The 27,497-nt window shown below is 43.2% G+C and overlaps 1 protein-coding gene across 1 annotated transcript; it reads right to left on the minus strand.

Annotated features, from left to right (window-relative positions):
* mamdc2a (MAM domain containing 2a) lies at positions 1-26,310 on the minus strand (the record flags this gene model as incomplete). Its single annotated transcript, XM_083978625.1, has 14 exons — positions 1-62; positions 166-250; positions 2,782-3,041; positions 3,156-3,302; positions 4,614-4,710; positions 4,814-5,079; positions 6,614-6,760; positions 9,636-9,729; positions 11,621-11,877; positions 13,771-13,908; positions 13,982-14,066; positions 17,528-17,778; positions 25,825-25,997; positions 26,186-26,310. The coding sequence occupies 14 exons, from the start codon at positions 26,308-26,310 to the stop codon at positions 1-3; spliced, it is 2,187 nt and encodes a 728-aa protein (XP_083834751.1).
* Between the last annotated feature and the right edge of the window lie 1,187 nt (positions 26,311-27,497).

A 27,497-nucleotide genomic window follows, 5' to 3' on the forward strand; every position in this document is an offset into this window, starting at 1 on the left:
TCAGTTCTCAATCTCATTGAAATACTCGGAGAAGCCTGAGTACGGAGTGATGTCGCCAGGATCTGCAGGACGAGACGACACAGACGTTAAACACTCACATCGTACAGATAACATGCAGTCAGACTGCAGACAGCTGTTCAGAGTCATTAAGGATCATCACTGTACCTTCACATGGTCCTCTTCTGAAACTGATGTCATCGAGAGCAATGTCGCTTCGTAATGATGGGCCCCTGATGGCTTCAAATATAATCTGTGACAAACACAAACCATGTGACAGCGTTAACCACCAGACTCATTTTTTCCTCTTTTTTTGTTTTGTTTATGTATGTAATATTTTATTTTTCACATATATTTTTACAGAGAAAAAAACTAAACAAAAAACACTTTAGAAACATCAAGTTTCTTTTCCCAGTAGCTCATTTAGTACATTTTACCTTCTGACTGACTGAATGTGATTGTGTCATGTGTCTACAGATGAACTCTTATGTTTACTAGTTTCTTATGTTTCCATTGTTCGCTTGGTTCATCTCCAAATGGTCTAATGTCAGCAACCTGCTGTTCTTTAATGAGCAGTGAGACAATGGAGGATTATTTGTTATAGAAATACATTTTAACATCAATATATAGTTTATTATTTCATGTTTATAGACTTCTTAGCTCTTTTACCTTCATGTAGCCTTCATAACAGAGACTTCCTCTGTTTTCATTGAACAATATTAAAGCTATGGTCGATATTGAGGAAGATTGATCGTTATTATTAACATCATTTAGATGGTGGTTATGGCCCAATAGTACAACCTACACAATGTGAAGAGAAAAAGGAACCAACAAAATCGCAAAGAAACGCTCTCTCTCATACAGTATCCTCCGTCCAATCGCCTCGCTCAATTTGACACCCCCCTGCTCCTCGTCCCGACCCCCTTCCACATTTGAAACTACGAGCAGCAGGCTTCATCCCCGGCAAAGGTCAAAAAAGGTCAAAGGTTTCTTTATTTGTCTCTGTGGGAGACATGTGTCTTGGATAGAGGGGGGATGCTGTACATACAAGAAAGGCATAAGGCCACACAGAAAACATGTAATAAATAGAAGGTCCGAATAAAGACATGTAGTAGAAATAAAGAGAAGGTTGCAGCAATGCATTTAAAGTGCAATAAGCAAACTAAGCCAAAAAAAAGCCCTGACAGTTGATGGATAGATAGTACTGAACTGAAGTACAATTTTTAGGTACTTTTACAGTACTTAACATACGTATTAATTTGCTCTCCAGAGGTAAATAATATTTTTGTATTTTTCACAACACTACATTGATTTGACAGCTAAAGGACTTGACACTTCAGGTCCCTGCAGTGCAGTGTGTTCCTCTGGGGCCCAGAGAACAAGTCAACCCACACCCCCCCCTGACTGTCCTTGTGTAATTCACCCTCTGATCTTAGTGTCCATGTGAGCCAGCTGTGATGCTGAACAGCTGGTACGTTCAGGTTGAGTAGGGACACTCTGGCTTCAGTAAACCCATTGTAGACAAAACCAAGCTCAACATAAACACTGCTGTGAAATAGAGATGAACTACAACCCTGTCATACAACATGATGAGATCATGGCCCAACAGAGAACTGTAACACTCAACAAGAGATGCAGCAGCATGCTACACTCTTTATCCATTTCAGTCTAAACCATGTTTTACAGGAATTATTATCTGTGTAGTTTTGTGGCTGTGGTTGTTTTGACAGCTGTTTGAAACATCCAGAACAGACTGGAGGTGCTGATCTGTGTTGTGTGATGTGATACGCAGGGTCCAGAACAAGAATGAATGAGACAAAGTAAGATACTAGGTATCTACTGGGGTTAAAGGGGAACTAGTCTGGTCTCTTTTCCTCTGTGTTGCTAACCCTCGCCTACTCCATGTGCATTTGTTTTCAATGAAAAAGAGAAAGCAATCAATGGTGGTTGATGACATTATTTATCATATACAATGTTACGATGTGTAGTCTTATCTGTCATAAACAAGAGATTACAGGGTTACAGGGTGCGTTACGTTTGTGTGGCAGTGTCGCAGAGACGAGAGCTGGGGCACCAATTGGGAGGCTCTGGACAAGTTACAAGTCATTGATTTAACCATCACAATTACCCTGAACCCCCACCCCAGCGGATACATGCTACTGTATTTTATATAATAATAGTTCTATTGAATCAGAAGCCACTTTTACACTGTTAAATGTTAAATCTAGGCCAGGTGTTTCGTTCCTGTGTGGAGTTTAACATGAGTGCACGGGATACCGGGGAAGAAACTATCACTGAGCATGAAATCACACTGGAAATGAATGTGGGTCATTTTAGACTCATGTTGTGCATTACATTGCATAGCATTACAAACAGGATGTATTATGATGAAAAACAAGTTGATTGATGAATACCTGGAATACTACATGATGAAATGAATTTTTCGCAAAGATATAGCACAAAAAAACTCACGCGGGTCACTTTAGACCCATGTTGTGCATCAAAGGGTTAATGACTTTTTAGTGTGTCTCACAAGTGTTTTTGAGTGGTCCTCAACACTTTTTAATTTTGTCAAGGGGAAGGGAGGTAATGTGCATTGATTACTATAATTTACATAAACTATGTTCATTTATACCCTTATGCATTTGGTATTTTTATCGTCTATCTATCTATCTATCCATCCATCCATCCATTCATCCATCCATCCATCCATCCATCCATCCATCCATCCATCCAGTTCCTCTTTAAGTATATAGAGTCTGTAATGCACATATTTCTCCATACCTGGTGTCGGGTATCACAGTGGTAGTCCACCATGGCCCTCATCCAGCTGACGCTCTGCTCCCCACGCCTCCTCCACAGCAGCATGTCCCGCTCTCCGCTGCTGTCGCGCAGGAGCACGCTCAGTATGCCGCTGCCTGATCCATACATGTGGTAGTAGAAGATCAAACACTGAGGGGACGAGGAGCCCCGCAGGTCAGAGGTCAGCAGCCGAGCTTTGTGACCCGGACGCATGAGTGAAGCCTCGATGTACATGAAATAACCTGGAGGGAGCACATGGTGTGTGAAAATCGTTCATGTTTGAAACAGTGGGAAGATGCGTTACAACATCATGCTTGTGAATTGATGAAATAAGCAGGGAATGGAGAATGACTCACCCACCCCAGTGGTGTGGTCTCCTCTGGGTCCTGTGTAGGAGGTGGGGGTGTGTCCTCGGACTCGCAGCCAGTCGGCCTTGTCCCCTGTCTTATCCTGGATGTAGCCGCAGACTCCACTTTCAAAGTTGCACTGGCCTGGGAGGGAGCCTGGGGGACACAGTCAGTCAGGACCATGGATGTATTATATTTGGAGGACGTGAGGAGTCACTCAGACCGGCTCGGTTGGCAGGAGATGAAGAGGTATTGTAGGAAACTGAGTTGAGAAGGAGGAATTTGAAACCTCTAAACAGTATAGCTCAAACAGGTTATGAACCCTGCGACTAATGACATGAACAGAAGCACAGTGGAGGAGTGATCAGACCTGGAGTCAGACTAGTCTGTGGTGTTGGTCCAATCTCGCTTTGGTTGTAGATCAGTCTGATATTAGTCAGATAGTTTAAAAAAATTATTAGACCTATCATTTTAAGTCAAATACATTAAATGCAATAGGCCAATGTTACCATGTTAAAGGGATAATTCAACATTTTGGCAAATTGGTCCATTGCAGTAATCCCTAGTTTTAGGAGTAGGTTCGATACCTTTAATTGTCGGTGCAAGCTTAGAACGGCGGAGCAGAGCCACGAGCTGCTCAGAGCTACACTACGGAGACTAATGGGATTTCTTGGTTTCCCTCATCAAACTCATCAAATACACAATCCAACAACTCCAAAATGCTCTGGTGGACAAGTTGTGACCTGCACATTCACCACGCTATGAGATAATAACAGAACGTTACGAGACAGAGCTGTTTTCGAGGCAAATGCAGAGACTGCTTGCCGAAAAACTGCCCCCGACGGGAATGTTCATCAGCGGTTTTGCATGGATTTACCTCTAATACAACTCGGTCTAGTAACGTTCCGTTATTATCTCATAGCGTGGTGAATGTGCAGGTCACAACTTGTCCACCAGAGCCTTTTGGAGTTGTTGGATTGTGTATTTGCAATGGGCCAATTTGCCAAAACATTGAACTATCCCTTTAACAATCGATGACTTGTGCTATGCAGTAGCACCAAACTAGTGCAAGTGGACAAGACAAGCTGAAAAAGCTCAGCTCAGATGATCAGTAACAAAGAAGCTCAGAGTTTGTTAACTTCTGTTGAATGTAACTTCAACACAATTGTGGGTTAGATGAAAATCAGATCATATTTTAAGACCAGCTAATGCAGGAAACTGTGAATCTGTCCAAATGCTTTTTCCTGCCACTGTGGATGAGGAGGATGATGTCATTTTCTTTTTCTATTGACTTCTTCATGACAACAGCCTGGGTTTGTTTGGTTGCACTGGAAACACACACACACACACACACACACACACACACAGCAGCTGTGAACCACACTGTATCAAGCAGCAGTGAAACCTCAGCCGTTACAGCTTCAGACACTCTGCTGGTTTACAGCTGTCAGGTTACGTCTCAGTTACCTGCTGTGATTTGACAGTCCCCCACACTGACAGTGATGTCATCAATCGCGACCAGGCCGCAGTCCCAGAAATTCTTACATACGCTAACAAACACCACCTGGGAAACAGAGGAACACCAGTGAGTAATGCTAAAACCAGTTGTGGTTCAGTCAAACCACCAGGATCCACATATGGTTTATCATCGGTCTGACGCTCCATACCTTGGACAGCATGGGTTTCATGTAGGTGATCTCCACCTGGGTCCACACGGCCCTGGAGGTCTCAGCCAGGCTCCACACCTTCTCCTGAGCCACGTTGTTCTCGTCATAGATGTAAAGAGCCAGAGCGTTTTCTACTTTTCTAAATCCATGAAGCATGTAGTAGAACCTCAGGCAGTATTTGTGGTTCCCTGGTAAGAAGGGGCCGTGAAGCCGACCCACGTAGCCAGGCCAGGAGGTGAACCGAGTGTTTGCAAGGAGGTAACAGCCTGAGAGAGATCAGACAAAGAAGATCAATGACAAGATTTTTACAAAATTCCGTCCTCTCATGCATATAAATGCACAACAAAAACGACAATAAAAAAAAATCCTTGAAATATCCTTGAAGAAGAGTTCATCAATAACCACACTGACGATGAACAGTGTGTGGACCACTGGTGGTTTAGCTTTTGTTTCCAGTTCTGCTCTCATAGTCTCCTCATGATATTCTGATTGAGGTGATGAAGCAGAGTAAAATCATCACCAGTGTCAGGATCCTGTCAAATTACAGAATATTTGTTAAATCAAAATGAAGCTATGATAATTCATCAACTGAGCAATATCTACTGGACATATGGACAGACTGCCAGTTCATTATATGAAGACAACCTTTTACATTCACGCCTGTGGGAACCTTTGAGTGAGCAACTAACCTAATGTGCATGTCTTTGATCCATGGGAGAAAACTGGAGAACCTGAAGGCCACACAGGCACAGGGACAACATGCAAGGACTCGTATTGATCTTGTATCCCTACTTTAGACGTTAATTCATATCAAATGAGGCTCAGCAATAACAGTTTCTTCTTACCGTCCTCTCCAACATCAAGTGACCAGTTTAATGTCACTTTAAGAGGCCCCAAGCTATGGAGTGAATTAAGTTTGTCACTGAGGTCCATGTCTTCCCATTTTATCTTCAAAAAGAATCTGAAGGCATTTTTACTGTCCTGGCCTTAATCCTCTCTATCAGCATCTCTCTATCTGTTTTTGTCTTCTATTCTTTGTTTGCATCAAATACCCAAGTGTTTGCTGCTCTATACTTTTTGTGTTTCTTTGTTTAGATTGTGTGTTAAGCCTGCCTGTCATTTGTTTGTTATCATGGCTCGGGGTGGAACTCTGTACAAATCCACAAGGGCGTCGTTCCCTTCTTGCACAGTGCAAGGCCCGGTGACCCCTATTAGGGGTCAAACCCAGAGCCTTCTTGCTGTGAGGTGACAGCGCTGACCACTGCAGGGATCTGATTGGTCAGAAGTTTGGCTGATGACAGGTTTTGATTTGATCCTCTGACGTTACAGTAACCTCCCCTGGAGCAAGTGATGAGGTCAGCATCAGTTTCAATGGTGATTTAGCCCAGTAAGAAATACAATCATCATCTGGGCTGAAAACACAGAGTATCATTTATTTTTTATTATTATTCATTATTCACATATTTCTCTTATTTTCTCTCTCTCTCTCGTGTCTGCCCCTTCTTCTTTCATCTCAAGCAATCTGCCTGGTAAAATAAAGGTAAATAAATAAATAAACAAACCCAAAGTTACCCCAATAACCTTAAGTCCTGCTTCAGCACAGGCCTCAGGGTAGAACTCATTAAATTCCAGCTGTGGACATGATGGTCAAACATCTGGTGTGTACTCTGTTGCATCAGGCTCACTGTATTTGCAAATATTGGAAACATGGAGAATAGAGTGTTTCATGTGGACCAGGACAATGCCGTTGTTCATGTGCAGAGACATAGTGTGTGTGACTCTGCTGGAGCAGTGACTCACCTGCTCCTGTGGTGTGGTCTCCCATCCTGTAGGCATTAGGCTTGACTGAAGCTCTGCTCCACGTCTTCGTCTCCGCTCTCTCCTCGTAGTACAGACACAGGCCGTTCTCAAAGTCACAGTTGGCTATGGAGGGGTCAAAGGTCGGCTCTGAAACACACACCACAGCAGGTCCAACGTTGTTAACAGAGCTCAGAGAGGAAACAGTGAGCGCTGTGAATCAGGAGGTGAGGGTAAGTTGTTCAAAGGTAATCTGATCAGATTTTGGAAAATGGGTTGTTCAAAACTGTAAACGGATTGTGAGATCAGATTGGATCACGTAATCCAGTCTTGGTTTTAATCTGGATCAAACCCCCCCAAAACCTTTTAGTAGAATCAGGATAACTTTGATCTAAAAAAAATCAGGTAGTGTAATTTAGTATATATACATTGATTGATTTATATTTTGCACAGATTTTTTAAACCATCACAGCGATAAATTTGAAGTTTGAATTTTGAAATTTGAAGTTTGAATTTTGAAATTTGAAGTTTGAATTTTGAAATTTGAGGTTTGAATTTGAAACGCATGGAAAAATATCCACAGTGTATTTGACTGATGTACTGTATATTTTCTTTTTTTATTATTGATTTAAACAGCCAGACCTTGACAGTGAAGGAACAAAAAGCAGCACAGAAAACATACAACCCAAAAATACACTTTGAGTGACCCCATGCCGCTGGTCATACCTGTTTTTGTACATACCCAGGAGCCTTCAGTGTGATACACAGTTCCATTTAGAGCACTCATTATCCAGATTTGGTAATCTTGAAAAGTTTGTATCTGGATCAGACTGATCCAATCCAATTTTGCTCTAAACAACTGGGATACATGTAAGATGGAGTATGTGATCCTGGATGACCAAACAAGGGATTTCAAAATCTGAATAATTTGCAGATTACACCTTTTGAACAACTGGGCCCAGGTGGACTACAGAGCATGGGACTAGAAATAAATATACATATACAGGCAACACATAACAAGAGCGATGAACAGACTACTTGAAATACTTTTCTTCTCCATTAGCAAGAGTCTGATCTGTTTAATGTCTAAGTGTTTCTGTGTTTGACACATCAAGGCCTAATTCCAGCCCGGGCCCTCCCCTCCCACTCAGCAGAGAGTGTAACTGGAGTCACACACTCACTGCTGTTGAGCGTCTCTTCATTTAAGAAGGTATAAATACATCAGCAAGTGTTTGGGACACCCTCAGCTTTCTCTGAGGGAGACAGGAAATTCATTATTCCCCAACATATTTCCAGAAAGACACTGTAATTAAATCAATATTTACCACTAATGGAGAAGTGGGTGTGTGGGCAGTGACATGGACCAGTGGGTTTGTGAGAGGTAAACTATTAATTGAGTTAATAAAATCTCACTCCCATGTTTCTTTGGCTGCATTTCTTTATTAATGAGTATGTTTTTATTTGCCATGTTGATCTTATTATATCTTTATTTTCAGTAATTATCAAGACAAAGAGAAATTATGTACATGTTCAGTCAAATACTGAATATGTTTGAGGTCATTGTGACTTATCCTTTGGAAACACACACAGGAAATCACACTTGCACGTTTATGGCCTTTCATCCATCCTGAACTCAAAGCAATGCTGCAGACCCAGTGTTGGGGGCTCTCTAACCCACTCCCACTTAAAGGTCCAGTGTGTAAAATGGGGGGAAAACCGTGACATCTAGTGTTCAGATGTTGGTTCATTTATGCACGCGAAACTCGTGGAACACACTCTCTGGTTGGTTGGATTTTCCGTTTGGGCTGCCGTACAAACATGGCGGCGCAAGATGGAGACACTCTCCCTTGCTATATGTATATATAAAAGAATAATTACTGTATAAGGCTACGAAAACCAAACAAATTTTATTTTATAGCGATTATACACTTATATATTCATGGGTAGTATATTCAGATTTTGCCAATAGACCTTGCCAATAATTACACACTGGACCTTTAAGTGTTTGAATGTGTACAGAGGGAATGTCACAATGTAATAGGAGGATTTGAATAAAATCCACTGCAGGATGCACACACTCCATTTGGTCCCTTCGTGTTTTTTACATCAGCTCCACCCACAGGTACTGTAAAAGTCATGTGCCAATTAAATTGGAGAACATCAGCTGTACAGTCAGGGGGTCTACTAGAAAGTTTTATATCTAGCAGCCTTTCTGGTTTATTGAAGATGTGGAGGCAATATAGTAATGTAAACCTCTGCTGCTGCCCTCTGTCTGCCTTCTTTTCATTTTTGTGTTATTTATCTTTTCGATCTTTTTTTTATGGATGTCTGGCAATGTGAACTCAACTGACAATGTGTATCTTATACTGTTTATATGTCTGGTATTTGAGGTGGGATTGGGGAGGAGAGGGTGGGCAGCTTCCTGTTTCATTTTGCTGGACTTGTGTTAAATTGTGAAAACAAAATAAAAAATTTTTTTTGAGAGTTACCCATAAAAAAGTCAACAGGGGCCAGTACACTGCAGCTTCAGATAAACTACAGCATGTACATAAACGCTACACATCACCTCCACCTGACCGATGAGTGTTCTCACCAGGCCTGTCCACCATCCACCAGTGCTTTAATTTCTGTTGTGTTCAATGTATTCTTTACTCTGTGTGTCCTTCCTGTGTGTTTTCCCTTCTATGTTTGAGTATATGAAAATAAACCTAATGTTCTATGCCCCTCATTCTTTCCATGCATCCTGACACCAGGCCCTTGGTGAGAGTTAACCACCTACTCTTCCTGTCTGAATTTTTCTTCTCTGTCTTAATTGCCTTCTTCTCTTCAACCTCCTTTTCATTTCATCTCTGGTTTTCTGACTCTGACTTTTTTCCTTTCCTCCCCTCTCTCTGCCCTCCCCCTCATTACTGTGTCATGTGGAGATCTTCTCCTCATTGTTTAAAGCGTCTCTCACAGGGTTTTTGGGCTCCAACACACTGAAGTGAACCCGGACTGAGGTTCAGGTCTGGATGTCTCTTCTCACCTGTGTCTGTGTGGCAGAATTCAGGGGAGAAGGAGATGTCATCTATGGCCACGTATCCACCTCTGGCGCTGTTGAAGGCCACTTCAAACACCACCTGGTAAAGCAGACACAGACGCAGAGAACATGCTGTGTGAACCAGTGGAGAACATGTGTTGAAGTCTGGGGGCTGATGAATGAGGCAGCTGCTGGGCCCGCAGTGACATCAGACTAGCGCTGCAGGGTAAAGTCAGGAACATGGGTGAGTCAGCTGCCTGATGGAAAAGCTCTGGTTGAGTGTTGGCTCGACCCGACAGAGGAACTGACCCAGTTAGTGGAGCTACAGGAGCTTTTTTTTCCACAGCGACAGCAGCGGGCAGTGGGAGGCGTTCTGGCTCGGAGCTCAGGGAGAGGAAGGAGGGGACGCACAGTGGAAACCACAGCAGAGTGTGTGTGTGTGTGTGTGTGTGTGTGTGTGTGTGTGTGTGTGTGTGTGTGTGTGTGTGTGTGTGTGTGTGTGTGTGTGTGTGTGTGTGTGTGTGTGTGTGTGTGTGTGTGTGAATGTGTGTGAGTGAGTGAGTGAGTGTGTCTGTCTGTCTGCGCAAACACACACACAACAATCAGACTGAGGAGTAACATGTGTTTTTTTCTCTCGTCTGAACACATGCGTTTTTTCTCTGTCGTGTTAGATGAAAAAAACAAAAAACAGAGAGAAACAAGTTGGACAGTGGACACATCAACATCTACCTGTCTGAAAACACACACTTTCAACACACACATACTGTACCTGAGGTTCATTCCAAACACAACGCCACCACCACCACGCCATACTAAACACACAGAGCAGCAGGTAAAAAGTCTGAGTGAAACGGCTAATTCACAGTGGACTCAGCCCTTCCTGATCATTAAGTATTTTAGGCATAATGGTATTACAGAGCCAGCCAGTTATTTATGTTTCGTATTTAGTCGCACTTTGTGAAGGGATCTCACAAAAACAGGAGGATTCTGAATGAAGCTCTGTAGCATCTTGGAGACACCTGAGATAACATCCTCAGACTGTGGCTCAGGCTGAATCTCCAGGTCGTGTTCACTTCACATCTGACTGACAGAGAGAATTTTGATGTAGGTTTGTTTTTTTAGGTTAGAGCACAGAAAATCTCCACAGACATACACCTGTCCCCCTCACCTCAGTCAGCATCTGTAGCCTCACCTGAGTTCTTACCTGATGGTGCCATGACATCCACCACCCTCCTTCTACATATTCAAATCCTTTAGGGTCTTTGATCAGGAAGATCCCATTCTACATCCCACATTCCATGGCTTCTGTTATCAGGACAACAAAACCAGACCCTGGATCTGCTGCCCAGACACTCTTCCCCGAAACACTGACTTTGGCATGTTTTTCTGGAATTTGTAACAGTGTTCCCTCTCTTGGGACTACTTGAATAACTACTTATCTATCATGTTGTTTTAATGCTGTTGTTTTGTTTTATCCCATCTACACTGTGATCTTTTTTTTTTTTTTACTGTATTATCTTATCGTATAGTGTACTGTTATCTGTATTTTATTTATTGTATTGTTTTTATTCTACAGTATGTAGTGTGCTGTTATCTGTATTTTATGTATTTATTAGGAAATGCGGATGCAAATGTTATAATCCGGCATATTTACAACAGTATTCTTTTTACTATTGTTCATCAATATACACTGTCCCTATCCAAATAAAGTATTAATATTATTATTATTATTAGGCTATTATGATTATTATTAATAAATGTAGAGTTTATTTTGTGTGAGCTGACACACTGGGCATGTTTTACTAAAAGCCTACTGTAACTACTGTTGGGACGGGAGTTGGATATAATCTATAATCTCTGTATGCAGAACATCAGTCACATTGACTTGTTTGTAACGAGTGGAAGTGTTACTACAGTATGTTAACCTGCATTGTCCTTATCAAATAAACTAAATTAAATTCAATCAGTGATGTGCATGCAGCAGCTCTGACCTCCAGTGGGTGGGGGGCCTTGATGTCCACACTGACCAGGGTCCAGCCAGCAGTAGCATACACCTCCGGCCTCCAGATCTCCTCATAGTGGCCCAGCTGGTCCCTGGTGAAGACTGAGAAGATGTTTCCCCTCTCCTGGTCTCGCTGGAAGTAGAAGGACAGGCAGCCGGCCATGGGCACCGTGGTCATGGGGGAGGTCAGCTTGGCCACCTCCTGGAAGTGCTTGGCGTACACAGAGTCCACGTACATGTAGTGGCCTGGAGCAAGTACACACACACACAGATGCAATAAATGGTGTGTACTCACAAAAACTATATATACCGGTATGCCATTTTCTGCACAAATACTGGTTCTCCAGAGTGATGCAAGTTTTGGTGTTTACATAGAAATAATAATTTTACAGTTCATTATCAGAAATAAATGTATTGGGGTGTTTGGTGGTAAGTGCATGTCCCATGTTTGTAATGCCCAGTGCAGTGATCACTGGTTCGATTCCCGACTGTGCCCATCTGTACTGTGTGTCACTCCCCAGTCTCTCTCTCCACTATCCTGTCAATTAGAGGCAAAATATCTTCATATCTTTAGAAAAATGAACTAATTGTGTTTTTGATTCTGTTATTGTTACAAGTTATCATTTAATCATTCTGTGATTTGTTTCATATGTTTTTGCCTTACACATTCAGTGACACTTTTCTTTCTTCTCTGTTTCTTATAACTTGTGTTTTTTATGTAAAAACTGATTATGGGGGTGGCGTACACAGGGAGTGGCTAGTGATAGCACCAACGCCTCAGCCTGGGGCTGTTCTGTGGGGAGTTTGTGAGTCTGCGTGGGTTATCTCCAAGTTCTGCAGCTTCATCCCACAGTCCAAAGACATGCACACTAGGTTGATTGGTGACTCTAAATGGCGTTCAGAAGTAAATGAGAAGAAGCTACTGACACAGTCAAATCATATCGTCTATGAGGAGATTGTTCCTATGAAGACCGTCAAAATGTTAGGGTTAACCCTAACCCTAACCCTTTTAATGCATAAAAGTACCACACAAATGTGTTTATTGCATCAAGGCTTTTTGACTTTGTCAAGAACCTACATTTAAACAAAATAAAACAAAAAAAAAATTTTTTTCACAAAATTCGAAAACGCTCTGGTTAAAATTATGACATTTGTGTTGTTAGGGTCAGTTTCGACCAGGTTATAACAATAGAGAGAGTTAAAACTGAAATCATAAGTGCAAAACCAACCTTTTCATGGATAAGGAAGCCTAACAACGTAACCAAGAGATGAGAAACTAATGGGATGATGAATAACTGTCTTTAGTCTGTTTAACAGCTGATTTAAGACTTGGGTCAAAACCGACGCTAACACAAGAGACGGTAGCAGAAAGCTGACACAAGACGAAGGTTAAGGTAAAAATACTACATAGTTCCTCTTTAATGAAAAAAGAATAGCGGCTAAATCAGGAAACAGACTTCAATCCAAACTCGTTGATTGACTTGATTTGAGTGTGTGTGTGTTGTCTATCTCTATATGGCCCAGCCTGTGAGATTTGTAAATGATATAAACTGGTGCAGTGTATGTGCATATTGAGAGCAACGGATTCATTTCAAAGCAGCATGATGTCACTGTTTATGTGACATCATTACCTATTGTTAAACTTGTGTCCAGACACTCAGCTTTGAAGACTCCACAAAGAGGGAAGGTCCTGGTGGACAGCCAGTCAGAGCTCAGTGCTCCCAATAATAAGCAGCTGGGAGCTGCAGCCTGCTCACCACAGTGGTGACAGACGGAAGCTGTATATTTAGCTGAAGCATTTTGAACACGCAAACCCACAGAGAGGAATGTTAGAGCAGAACCGAGCTGCTGCTGGACTCCATCATTACAGCTGAGGTTTAGAGTCAGAGAGGACACTTCTAGTGTGGTTTCCATACTCCACACAAGATCTGTGGAACTCAGAGTGACCATCAGGTTCTTGGCCTCCTCTCTTCTCCTTGATGTCTCAGTTAGTCCGGGTGCAGAGTCCTGGATGTTCCAGACCTCATGTCAGAACATAAAGATGGAGACCACTGTTCTTCTTGGGAACCTCCAATGCAGCAGATATTGTATGTTTCTATGTGTGTGTGTGTGTGTGTGTGTGTGTGTGTGTGTGTGTACCTCTCTGGTTACTGCTGCTGTGATCGTCCAGCAGGTTGGACTCTGGTTCTCTGGCCACGCTCCCTCCAACGTACCAGTTGACGTTTGGGTTCCAGCTGTTGCTGTAGCCACACAGGTGATGCTCCTCAAAGTTACACTCTGGTCACAGGAACATTACAGTCACTACACTTGCTCACACCGGTCCTCACATTTGAAACAAGCTGACACTGACCTATGCAGTAACCAGGGACAATGTGGATTTCAAAGATGGCCACGCTGTTCCCCATGCCAGGTTCAGGTCGACCTTCCAGCAAAATCTGTGGAGGAAAAGAGTCTGAACACGCTGTGTCTGAAGAGCTTCCAGGATTACATCACGTCGCATTATGTCACTCCAAATTAAAATCCCATCAGGTTGTAATTACAGGACTTTACAGTGAAGCAGCAATGAATAACCTGAATCCAGTAAATAACATCTTGTCTGTCTAACATGTGTCTTAAATCCACTTCAGTGCCTTTTATTGAGTTTTTCCTGCAAACAGAATTAAATAAACATTGTGACTAAAGTTAATGAAAAAACAACAAGACAGCACAGTGGAAGCTGGTATTATGAGACTAAACTGTTTTGCATCACTGGTCTGTTTCAGCTACACTTGATCCAGGTTACACTTGTGTTTGATTCATTATTTCCACCAGTGTATTAAGTGAATAGCTTTGTATGTTCTGCACAGTGGCGGGTGTCCATGCTTAGGACAGACAAACCAGACTTCCTGCTTTGTGGTTGTGAGCTTCCACCAATCAGCCACATTGATGTGACATATGGTCACCACAACATCTGCCTCAGTAACAGCATTGAATAATGGCCACATGTGTTTATGGCCATTATTCCTTGATGTGTTGAATTCATTAGAGCATGAGATCACCGCAACCTTCAACTAAATCTAATCCATTCATTTTTGTCTCCAAGAATGTTTCTGCCAAATTAGAGGAGGTTCCTTCAAGGTGCTTAAAGGACAATTCCGGGCAAATTCAACCTGGGGCTATAGTTTCCTAGTATTTTAGGTCTAAAACAATGAATCTGAAGATTTTCTTTTGAATGTCGCCTGTTTTGCAGTAGTTGTGTCTGTCCCCAAATCGCCACAGCAGCTAACGGGAGCTGTTTAGGCTGTTTACATCCCACAAAAACGCATCTTTTTTCCACAGACAGCATCAGATGGCTTCAAACATACACCGAGGGGTTTGTTCACGTCAAGAAAGACGACGTGTTTGTAAACACAGCTGTGAAGTCTTGCGATCCATTATACACTGCTGTGGTGATGCAGGGACAGACAGAGCTACTGCAAAACAGACATTAAAAAGAAAATATTCAGATTCTTTTAGACCTAAAATACTAGGAAACTATAACCCCAGGTTGAATTTGCCCGGAATTGTCCTTTAAGAGATTTCATGTTCATACTGTAAAGCCAAAACAATGATTTGTGAAGTCACCATGACCTTGACCTTTGACCTTTGACCTTTGAGCATCAAAATCAAATTGTTTCCTTGTGTCCAAGTGAATGTTTGTGCTACGTAAAGTTCTGTCAAGGCATATTGTGTCCATGAGAACAATTTGCAGCATTGAAAGAATAATAAGGAAAAAAATCATAGCAACAGAGCAGAGAGAGACAGATGCTAAGTCAGACACAGTCAAAGTGGAGTATCAGTTCTAACTTCTTCCCTTTGACTACTTTGTGTGAATGGCTGAGAGTCTGAGGACTTGTTGTTGTGTGACTGTTCTCATCCTGTAGTCTGAGCTGCAGACTCTGGTAAGTGTAGATAACTGTGTTCTGTCATTAATTTAACCACCAGCATGACGTGGCTCTGTTTCCCCTCATAACTCAGCATGCTGTACCATTCACTCCCTCAGGTTCTCATGTTAATCACTGCTCCTCCCACAGAGACTTCAGGAGGTGGCATTCAGAAAGTTACATCAGAGAAACTCACTGTGTGTTTAAGGAGGGTTCACTTTCTGTACATCAGCCAGAAAAAGTGAATTTATATAAAAGTTTACGCACATAAAAAGGTTGAACTAAGAATGCTGGGCTGGAAGAAGACGAGAGGAAAATGTCAGATGCAGAAGAAACCACAAGCCAACCAGGTCAGAGCGGTGTATCCATGGCTGCAGCTACGCATGTACAAGTGTGTGTTTGTGTATTACACAAGGTGCAGACATAGTGTTATGTCCCTTAATATCCCTATAGTTACATAATGAGAAAACGAAAGCTCAGCAGCTTCTCTGTGTCTCAGTGACACACACTGTAGAGTGCAGGCACATCCACATCAGAAAGTGATACACTTAAAGGGATAGTTCAACATTTTTGCAAATTGGCCCATTGCCATAATCCCTATAGTCATAGCAGTAGGTTTGTTACCTTTAATTGTTGGTGCAAGCTATTTTTAGAATGGCGGAGCAGAGCCGTGAGCTGCTCAGAGCTACGCTACGGAGGCTAATGGGATTTATTGGTTTCCCTCATGAAACCCATCAAATACACAATCCAACAACTCCAAAACGCTCTAGTCGACAAGTTGTAACCTGCACATTCACCACGCTATGAGATAATAACGGAACATTACGAGACTGAGTTGTTTTCAAGGCAAATGCAGAGACTACTTGCCAAAAAACTGCCCCCAACGGGAACATGCATCAGTGGTTTTGCATGAATTTACTTAAAGAACAACTCCATCTCGTAACGTTCCATTATTATCTCATAGCGTGGTGAGGTCACAACTTGTCCACCAGAGCGTTTGGGAGTTGCTGGATTGTGTATTTGATGGGTTTCATGAGGAAAACTAAGAAATCCCATGAGCCTCCGTAGCGTAGCTCTGAGCAGCTCACGGCTCTGCTCCGCTGTTCTAAAAACAGCTTGTAGCCTACTGACAATTAAAGGTAACAAACCTACTGCTAAAACTATAGAGATTATGGCAATGGGCCAATTTGCCAAAATGTTGAACTATCCCTTTAAACAAGGACTTTTAAGAACCAGGAAATAAATCAGGTCCTGTTCCAGCTACATCCACATTGATATGTTTTATTTTCAAATGAAAACCATCTCACACTGACACACCTGAAAACACACGTCCCATGATCATCCACCTACACTGTGCATGCGTGAGCTGGTGTGAACAGATAAGTGATAGATTGTTTACTGTGCAGTTGATTAACTGCAGAAAATCCACTGAGTGGGAAGCAGCAAAGACAATAGTATTGTTAAAATGCACAGTTAAACTGAACAACAGCTGCAGCAGAGACAAGACTAGAGATGTGCTGGTGAGGACTGATAAGGGAGAACTGTTAGTCATGGGTAAACACTCACATTTTCATAAAAGGGGGATGGATTTCAAGTCCTTAACCCAACAAGACCTGCAGCCTACATGGTCATGCTGTGGATCAACTGCCCCCACCCTCTGATACAACCCATATGGCAGCACCAGCAGCAGACGAACGAGACCTTTGCTGTCATGGTTACAACAATAAACATGGTGTTAACCTTATGGAACGGCTATGGTTTGGGTCAGTTTGGGAAACGCTTGTGCTTTGGATTAAAATAAGTACTCCCTTAAGGTTAGAGGATGGTTGTTGCCATGGATACAATAATAAACACAAGGCTATGGTTGCGAAAACTGTCATGGGTTAAGACTTCCTGCTTTGCTCGGACTGTTCTTACGGTAACAGGGCGGACCTCAGCAGCACCGTAGGACTCAGCCTCCAGAACCTGGTTCTGGTCTCTGCAGACTTCCTCACCTGGTAGGGGATGGTGGAGTTGTGTAGGTCCACACTTGCGATGAGCCAGCTGTCAGAGGCTTTGTTTGCCGTCCAGAGCCGGTAATCAAAGTTATCACTGTCCGGTCTGAGGTGCAGATGCAGGGAGCCCTGTCCGGTGATCTGGTACACCAACCTGACACAGCTCCAGTCCTGCTGGTCCAGGACCGGACTGATGAGAACCGCATGCTCCTGGTCGCGCAGGAGGGCTGAGTCCACTGTTATCAGATGTCCTGTGAGCACAATGAGAAGATGTGTCAGTACAGGCAGAGTAATGTACAAGCTGAGAGCGCTGTCAGAATGAAGAAAACAAACAAAAAAAACATGAAAGAGATGCTTTAAGATCTGAAAGAAAACTGAAAGATGAAAAAAGTGCACCAACAGTTCATCAGCTCCTGTGCTGAAGCTGTCACCTCAGTGGAGCTGTGGTTCAGCTGTAGGTATGAGGCTACAACTTCACTGCCTCTCGTCTGATCTGGCTTTAATTCAACAGTTAACAGAAATAATAAAAAACAGTTCTTTATTATCATGGATCTTGAACCTCTTGAAGATTAGGAGATGTTTGTTTATTTACTTATTTAGTTGGCTATGGCAACTGGTCTGGTGCTAGACTGGTGCCAAGCAACACATCAACACTTTCCACATAAATACTGTACACATATTCTGATAGACAACGATAGCTGCTTCTGTTACACTAATAAACAGGAGGACACCTACACAATGGAGTGACACGTGTGACACATGGAGAAGAGTTTCCATCGTCATTCTGGTCTGAGAGCAGAAGAGGCTCGGGGATGTAAACAGAGTTTATGGAGAAAGGGTGTAAGTGCCCGCAGCTCTACATGAGGCGGGGGAGGGGAGGGGAGGGGGGAGCTTTACAGCCGTATCTGTAGTCCCTTATTTGGTCAAATGAAGTTGATGGAGGATCTGAGAGCAGCTACAACAGAGGAGCAGGTAGAAGAGGCCAGATACACGTCAACACACAGCAGAGTGCAGAGAGGGGCGAGGCTGCACACACACTCATCGACAGACCCATCGCAGATCAACAGTGTCGGGCACGTTACTTTAAAAAAGTAATTAGTTATAGTTACTGGTTACTTTCCCCAAAAAGTTAGTGTTAGATTTATTACTACATTACAAAAGTAACTAATTACCAGGAAAAGTAACTATTGTAATCATAAGTAACTACTGTAACCCTAAAATAACCGTAACCTCCCGTTCATTTCACTCTCACTCTCATTTCAACTCACTCAGTATTCCTCCACCCAGGCTGTGCGGAGGAATACTGAGTGAGTTGGTTAGTTCCAGATTAGGGCTGTCAATCTTTCCCCCAAATCAGATTCAAATTTCTAATGCTTCTGATGTTAAATATTAGAATTATATTCAAATTTTTTATGTTTTTTTTTTCTCTTTAGCTCATTATACACCTATACTGTACCAGCTTATTATTACGTCCCACGCCCACTAAAGGACATTCCAACCAAATCTGTCATGTAACATTTACAACAGACTCAAGTTTTACCAACTCAATATAAAACGTGAAGTTGAACAAAAATGGAAATCGAAATATTATAAGTAGTGGTGCAACGAATCACAGTTGATCTGTGATCAGCACGTACTAAGTGGTCCGTCCGCGGATCGATTGATAAAAAGAAAAAAGGTGTGCATGTAGTGTGGGAACACATAGGCCACCGCCCCAGCCAAAGCGGGCAATTAAAAAAACTCTGCTCGTATATTTGAAGCTGCAGCTCTACGTCACGCACAAAAACAACAAAATTGTTTGTTTTATCAACATGTTTACTACCCCGAATGTCGAGACACACTACGTTAATTTGCGTTGTTGCGGAAGGCACACATTCGAACGTCAGTTTTCACCTTTGAATGTTCTCATTTTGAAAATAATTCAAATTCTGTTCCAATCGCAAAGTTCGATCTGACAGCCCTATTCCACATAAACAGCTTTTTTCCAACTGGTTGATGGACTGAAAAAAATGTGTATATAACGTACACTTTAACTGGTGTATTATTTTGTCATGGAACTTCTTGAGTCAAGTAACGGCGAGTAACAGCGCATTTTATTGATGGTAACTGTAACGGCGGGAAACAGTAACTTTTTGGGTTACTCGTTACTGAAAAAAAGTAGTGCCCATTAGTAACGCCGTTATTCCCATCACTGCCGATCAATAGACCGATCACTGGGCAACAGACTGAATATGATGGAATCAATTTAGTGCACATCTCACATGTACTGATGATGATGATGATGTTTGAGCGGCTGTGCAGCTTTTGCACAGCTGCACTCACAGAGCTCATTAAATCTAAATTTGTTAACTTTAAAATCAATCAACTGTGTTGATTATGCAACAGTAATCAGCTGATTGACTCATGTAAAACAACCCATTTCTTTAGTGCAGACTTGATTGTGAGAGGATCATATTTCTATCAGCAGAACGGAGCGGCTCACAGTTGGAACATCCACTGCAGCGTTGTGAAACGTCTCTGTGCGGCCCGGGCTGCACAGCTCACTGACACCGAGTGTTTATCAGAGCTGAACTGTGACTGTGATCTTCCTGCTGCCTCAGCCTGACCACAGACAGCGCTGAGCTCTCTACACCCTCCACCCGCCCCGACCTCCTCCCTCTCAGCTCCCCATTCACTCAGACACACGTCGGCTGTGAACACAACCAAGGCTGAAATTACACCATTACGCACTGTGGTTGTGCATAAACATAAATTGTGGAGACGGCCTCGGAGGAGAAACCGTCAGAGGAGCTGGCAACAGAATTCCTACGAGAAAGACTGCTCTAAAATATTGTCAGTGAAAATATAAACTCTAAGATTTGTAGAGTTTAAACACATCTAAAACTCTGCCACCCCCCTGTCTGTGGCCCCAACCACGCCAGTACAGGCTGCTTGTACATCTGCATCAACATGATGTCACATTAATCTAGTTTCATTTTTTAAACTTCTCAAAAGTATCACTGAAAGTAGAGGAAACTGCATTTGCCGGGACTATTATTAGCAGCGGACCAATCTACAGAGGATGGAATGAGGTTCTGCAAAAGAAGACGTCCCAGCGTGGCCAAAGCTCTGGGTTTTTCTCCTTCCCATGTGTTTTGTGTGTCATCTCCTCCTGTTCCACTGTCTGTATGATGACTGTGCTCCTCACCTATTCATTATGGTATGGATGGGATCAAGCCAAAAACTGCTTCTCTTCAAATGGCTCCACATATGATTGCAGTGTGAACCTTCTCTATAGCTTGTTTGGTTATAACAGTATCAGGCTCTGTCTTGTCCTTAAAGGGATAGTTCAACATTTTGGCAAATTGGCCCATTGCCATAATCCCTATAGTTTTAGGAGTAGGTTCGTTACCTTTAAAGTTGCTCAGAGCTACACTACGGAATTTCTTGGTTTCATTCATCAAACTCATCAAATACACAATCCAACAACTCCAAAACGCTCTGGTGGACAAGTTGTGACCTGCACATTCACCACGCTGAGATAATATTGGAGCGTTACAAGACAGAGTTGTTTTCGAGGCAAATGCAAAGACTGCTTGCTGAAAAACTGTCCCCGACGTTTTTTTCATGAATTTACCTCTAAAACAACTCTGTCTCGTAACGTTTTGTTATTATCTCAAAGCGTGGTGAATGTGCAGGTCTCAACTTGTCCACCAGAGCGTTTTGGAGTTTTGTGTATTTGATAAGTTTGATGAGGGAAACCAAGAAATCCCATTAGCCTCTGTAGCGTAGCTCTGAGCAGCTCACGGCTCTGCTCCGCCGTTCTAAAAATAGCTTGCACTGTCAATTAAAGGTAACAAACCTACTGCTAAGACTATAGGGATTATGGCAATAGGCCAATTTGCCAAAATGTTGAACTATCCCTTTAAGTGATGATAAATCAAATGATCGAAAACATTGAATTCATCATGGCCTCTGTAGTTACACTGCTGTTGATGCTGCACATGCACAGCCTCACTGATGGTGTGTGTCTATCTGTGTCTCATCATGGTTCACTTATGAAACACTTTGGCCCAGTCAGAGAACACTGGACGGCAGTGGCGGAAGAGGCAGTGCCAGAGTCTGAGTCTTCATCAGATGTTTCAGTGGTTTTCATGGCACCACAGCTGGGGACAGCGAGGGGAGCACTGATGGATCAGAGGTTTGTTTCCATCACTCTTCTGTTTCCATTACACTTTTACATCTGCAGCTGTCATTCTGAAACCAGACCTCCTAATACAGGTTTGCACGGATTCGGACTGAGGGCCGGAGAGGAGAGGAGAGGAGAGGAGAGGAGAGGAGAGGAGAGGAGAGGAGAGGAGAGGAGAGGAGAGGAGAGGAGAGGAGAGGAGAGGAGAGCTGTTTATGGACTCTTCCTCAGTGTTAAGCGCCACTACCATTAGCAGACCCTTCACATTCAGCACTCTGGTGGTGGTCCGTGGGACAGATCTCCACCTCACTCCATCCATCCCCGTCTCTGTGTTTACTCTCCTCCGGCCTGAGATCTTTGTCTGTTTTTACTGAGTATAATCACCTTTGATATCCATCCTCCTTAAACCACAGCTTTTTTTGGTGCAGCCTCCGTAGCTCGAGCTCACATTGCCATGGCAACCAAACAGAAAACATCACGGTGATCCCGTCTTCTTCTTTTTTTTTATGGGCCTATTTATTGCCACAGTGGGTGTAGTCTATCACCAGCTCCAAGGCCAGACTGGAGCTCAGCCCCCCTCAGTCTGGTCAGTGGTTTAGCGCTGGGCCTCATCTGGAGCTCCTGTTTGGGGTCCAGCCTTTCAGACGAGCTGCAGTCAGTGCACACTGAGCGATGGAGGCTTGGCCGGAGCAGAGATGGCACACACACTTTACACTTATCTCACCAGTGGGAAGGTAAACGGTGCTGACAGATGGTCATAAACAGAGAGAGGAGCCGTGGCTCCGAGCTCGCAGAGCAACAGAAACAATAAGACAGAGGGACTTGGATCAGGAGTCACTGTGGGGAACTTAGTGACACACTTTCATAACACTGCAGTGACTGCATGTTATAATGTTGTTTATTAGCTGCATGTCACAGCAACTGAACCTGTCTCATCATCAGATTTCATACATGAGAACAACTCTGACAGTCACCTGGGGCCACTGCTGTTTTCTGGGAAAAGGTAAAAAATGTTTAAATGAAGTTGTTATTTTGTGATCAGGATAATAAAGCTGCAACCCCCCCCAAAAAAAATAAAAAATAAAATAAAATAAAAATAGATCATAGACAAAATAACTTCAGGATACATCTTCAATCATGTATCATCACATGCTGCAAGTGCACCTGGTCCCAGGTCAGCCACACAGGACCCTCAACATTGTGAGAATTTGAAACTCATGTGAAGTAAATGTGATGTACAGGGACGCCGTAGAGTTGAGCTGAACCAGACACAAAGAGTGGAACCGCCTCGTTGAATAAACCACTCAGCATTTCAAAGTAATGGCTACAAACTGAACTTGACCTTAAAGGGATAGTTCAACATTTTGGCAAATTGACCCATAATCCCTATAGTTTTAGGAGTAGGTTCGTTACCTTTAATTGTCGGTGCAAGCTATTTTTAGAACAGCGGAGCAGAGCCGCGAGCTGCTCAGAGCTAAGCTACGGAGGCTAATGGGATTTCTTGATTTTCCTCATCAAACTCATCAAATACACAATCCAACAACTCCAAAATGCTCTGGTGGGCAAGTTGTGACCTGCACATTCACCACGCTATGAGATAGTAACAGAACGTTACAAAACGGAGTTGTTTTCGGGGCAAATGCAGAGACTGCTTGCTGAAAAACTGCCCCCTATGGAAACGCACATCAGCGGTTTCGCATGAATTTACCTCGAAAACAACTCTGTCTTGTAATGTTCTGTTATTATCTCATAGCGTGGTGAATGTGCAGGTCACAACTTGTCCACCAGAGCGTTTTGGAGTTGTTGGATTGTGTATTTGATGAGTTTGATGAGGGAAACCAAGAAATTCCATTAGCCTCCGTAGCGTAGCTCTGAGCAGCTTGCGGCTCTGCTCTGCCGTTCTAAAAATAGCTTGCACCGACAATTAAAAGTAACAAACCTACTGCTATGACTATAGGGATTATGGCAATGGACCAATTTGCCAAAATGTTGAACTATCCCTTTAAGACATTTAAACACCAAAAGCTGATCAGTTCATCCTTGAGTCCAAATGAAAGTTTGTGTCAAATCTGAAGAAAATCCCTTCAAGGTTTTACTGAGATATTGGGGTCACAAAAATGAGACTCCTCACAACACTTTTCCCTCCTCTGCCGCAAAATGAGAAACTCGTCCACCTGACTCCACCGCTCACCTCAACTATTCTGGTCTGGCACCAGTGTCACAGCCACTGCAGCCACACTGCAGCTGGAAGGGGGGTGGTGGTGTGGGCCTGTTCATGTGGAACACTACAGCTATAGGCAGACACCTGCAGGGCTCTCTCAGACAGAGGTGAACCTTTAGGCCTTCAACAACAACAGGTCTCTGCTGTTGAACAGTCCTCTCTTCCTGCTCCTCTCTCCAGCTCTGCCTTGGCAGTCCACCCTCATCTTCACAAATTCCTTGGGAATTTTGAATCAGATACAAGGAGCTCACTAAACTCTCCATGTTTCATAAGCACTGACATGTTCCAGGATCAGTCACTCAGACCTGAACATTGAGACAAGGTGTTTGCAGCCGTGGAGGGAGGGAGCAGCACAGCTACAGTACATCTGTGCATTCATGACCGACCTGTGTCATTTACTTGATTAAAGTCTAAATCTGCACAAAAAGTTCTGCATGACTAAAGTCCTCTTTCCAGTCTGCTGAATGCTCCACACACTCTTTATTCACAGCTGCAGCAGAGGTGCAGTTTTCTACACTGACATCAACTGAAATATTTAGGGTTAGATCAAGACCACGCTTCACCAGGGAGAAGAAAATCAACTCTGTCTGCATAGACTCATACACTGTTGCTCATGAAGTTGGAATAATTTACCTCTTCTCATTAAATGATTGTGACAGTGTGATTTATTCTTGATAGATAAAGTGTTTTGAGAAATGTGTCTACTCAAAACTTTATTGATCAACCTCCAAACATATAAAAGAGGAATGTGGCTGAAAACAAAATTATTTCAACTTTATGGGCAACAGTTTATGATCAGGTGAAAACCGTACTGCACAGATTTGTGATGTCTACTAAAAGTGGGTTAGGGTCAAACCAAGGGGGCAGTTGTCGGTCTGAGAAGTGAAGCTCACTTCCGCGTTCAAAAAGCTGCAATCCCCTCGGCTGTCGCTGGGGGCTGGCTCCAGAAGGGAGCAACTCCAATCGAGCCCCATGTTAAAATAGCCGATTTTACAGCTTAAAAAAACATATTTACAGCCTGGTACATTTTATTTTTTTGGTCTCAATCGATAGTTTCTACCCCCGCACACACTCTGAGGGGGGTGAATTTTTTTTAAACTCTACCGTTTTACAATTATTAGGGTTAAAGTTCTGGCCAATCAGGGCGCAGAACCGTTGAGTGACAGGTCCGGCGACCGCTGCTACGAGGCCAGTGGGCGGGCTCTCGGCCGGCCAACGGCCGCACCGCTCCAAATATGGCAAGTAGAATCCAACATGGCGCGGTTCTAACCCCCGTAGTAGCGGCACAAAACAGACTCCTCCAAACCAATGGGTGACGTCACGGACGCTACGTCCATTCTTTTTACAGTCTATGGGTCAAACATATGAAATATATCCAAATCTAAAATGAATGTTCTTTGTGAGTATTGTTATGCATAGTAAGCACACATGGTGTCTTCCTCGAATATTAATTTAACAGCATCTAAGACTTACAGGATATAATTTATATGCAAACTGTAGGCTATGAATTACCTACTATTTGAGGATTTTTTTGCAGGAGAAGCTCAGATTGTGAACTTCAGTTAACACAGTTAAAGTATCCAGAGGATAAACAAAAGCAGTCTGTGATTCCTTGGAAGTAGTAGGCTATGATGGATGATGAGGGGTCACAGGTGAACACATCAGAACAACTCCCAAACGTCTGTATGTGGGTCAGTGGTTAGTCAGAGCTGCTCTGCCTGGACCTGCAGTGGTCACTGTCTAACCGGACAATCACCTCACTTTGGTTCTGTTCTCTTTCTCTTTGGTCAAGTGAGTTTGACTGTGGTGCATTTGAATGGCGGTGTGTTTGTTTGTTTGTTTGTTTGTTTGTTTGTTTGTTTGTTTGTTTGTGTCAGCATGCAGAGCTCCTGGAGCACTGGAGCCTACCTTCTTCATTCATCCTCCAGCTGCCGTACTCCGGGTCCGACGCGTAGCCACAGGTGCCAAGCTCAAAGTTGCAGGAGCCGGGCAGCAGCAGCTGCTGCGCCCCGGTCAGCCCGCTCAGCAGCAGCAGCGCTGCAACAAGAGCAGAGCTGAGCATCCGCGCTAAACCTCCGTGTCTGCGCACAGAAACACGACCAACAGGACCAAAGTCTGAAGAACACAATGAAGTGTTCCCCTGCAGAGTCAGAAACACGGAGCGCATCGTGTCCGCCGCCGAGAGGTTGAAGATCGTTTCTAAATCACCGTCGGTCCAGGCAGAAGCAGCCGCTCATACAAAGCCTGACTGACCGTCTCTGTCTCTCACATGTTGTATCGGTGCCAGCGGGAGGTCTGGGTGGTTGAATGGAAGTCCCGGAGGCGGGCGGGAGCAGCTGCGGTCCAGGTTTCATCTGAGCCTCTCCGCCTCCCTCTGCTGCCCTGCTCCGTCATCCTCATGAGTCAGGGCCGGATCCAGAGGGGCCCGGAGCCCAGGGCAGTGGCGGCTGGTCAATAGAGGGCGCTAGGGCGCCACCCAACCACTCCAGTACCTCAATAAGACTTTAAAAATAAATAAATAGGTATACTTCGAAAATTATATATTTCTAGATAAGCGAGATTAAAGTCAGTTAAATGTCACCTGCAAGATTATTTAAACATGTTCTATGTTATCTAAAGTTACCGATTGGTCACATGTTTCCTTGTTGCCTTGGGTCGCAGAAATCTTTTTCCAACTTCTTTGTTGGTTTTTCATCTGGAAATGTTCAACTCAGAGGCGACGTTGTTCCAAGCCCCGAGTTCCAATTTCAATGTTGAAACGCACTGTGTTATTTTATACTCTATCAAGGAATGTTCAATGTTTGATGGCTCATGCCTGCATTATTATCTCTTCACCATGACATTCTCAATTAAAGGGATAGTTCAACATTTTGGCAAATTGGCCCTTTGCCATAATCCCTATAGTTTTAGGAGTAGGTTCGTTACCTTTAATTGTCAGTGCAAGCTATTTTTAGAACGGCGGAGCAGAGCTGAGAGCTGCTCGGAGCTGTTTTGCGTGAATATACCTCTAAAACAACTCTGTCTGGTAACGTTCCGTTATTATCTCATAGCGTGGTGAATGTGCAGGTCACAACTTGTCCACGAGAGCGTTTTGGAGTTGTTGGATTGTGTAATGGATGAGTTTGATGAGGAAACCAAGAAATCCCATTAGCCTCCGTAGCGTAGCTCTGAGAAGCTTGCGACTCTCCGCTGTTCTAAAAATAGCTTGCACCGAAAATTAAAGGTAACGAACCTACTGCTATGACTATAGGGATTATGGCAAAGGGCCAATTTGCCAAAATGTTGAACTATCCCTTTAAGCTGCGGCCAACATGTCAATATTGACTCCAAGAGTTTTAGGTTGTTTGGCGAAATAAACCCCGACTGGATGTATGGATGGTTTCATACATCATGAAGGGGTTTATTTCTTCATAATAACAGACTAACTCTACATTTTCCCGCTTATTACACATCTTACGAGTGAAATAAATTTGAGACATAGGCTACTGTTGATTAAAATACAACTTTTATCGATTTAAAAATTACATAATTTAGCGCATCTGCAAGTCTGGTCACTTCTCCGCTGTTTTGCTAACCCTCCT

The sequence above is a fragment of the Trachurus trachurus genome (assembly GCF_905171665.1).
Source record: "Trachurus trachurus genome assembly, chromosome: 9".
NCBI classification, from domain to species: Eukaryota; Metazoa; Chordata; class Actinopteri; order Carangiformes; family Carangidae; genus Trachurus; species Trachurus trachurus.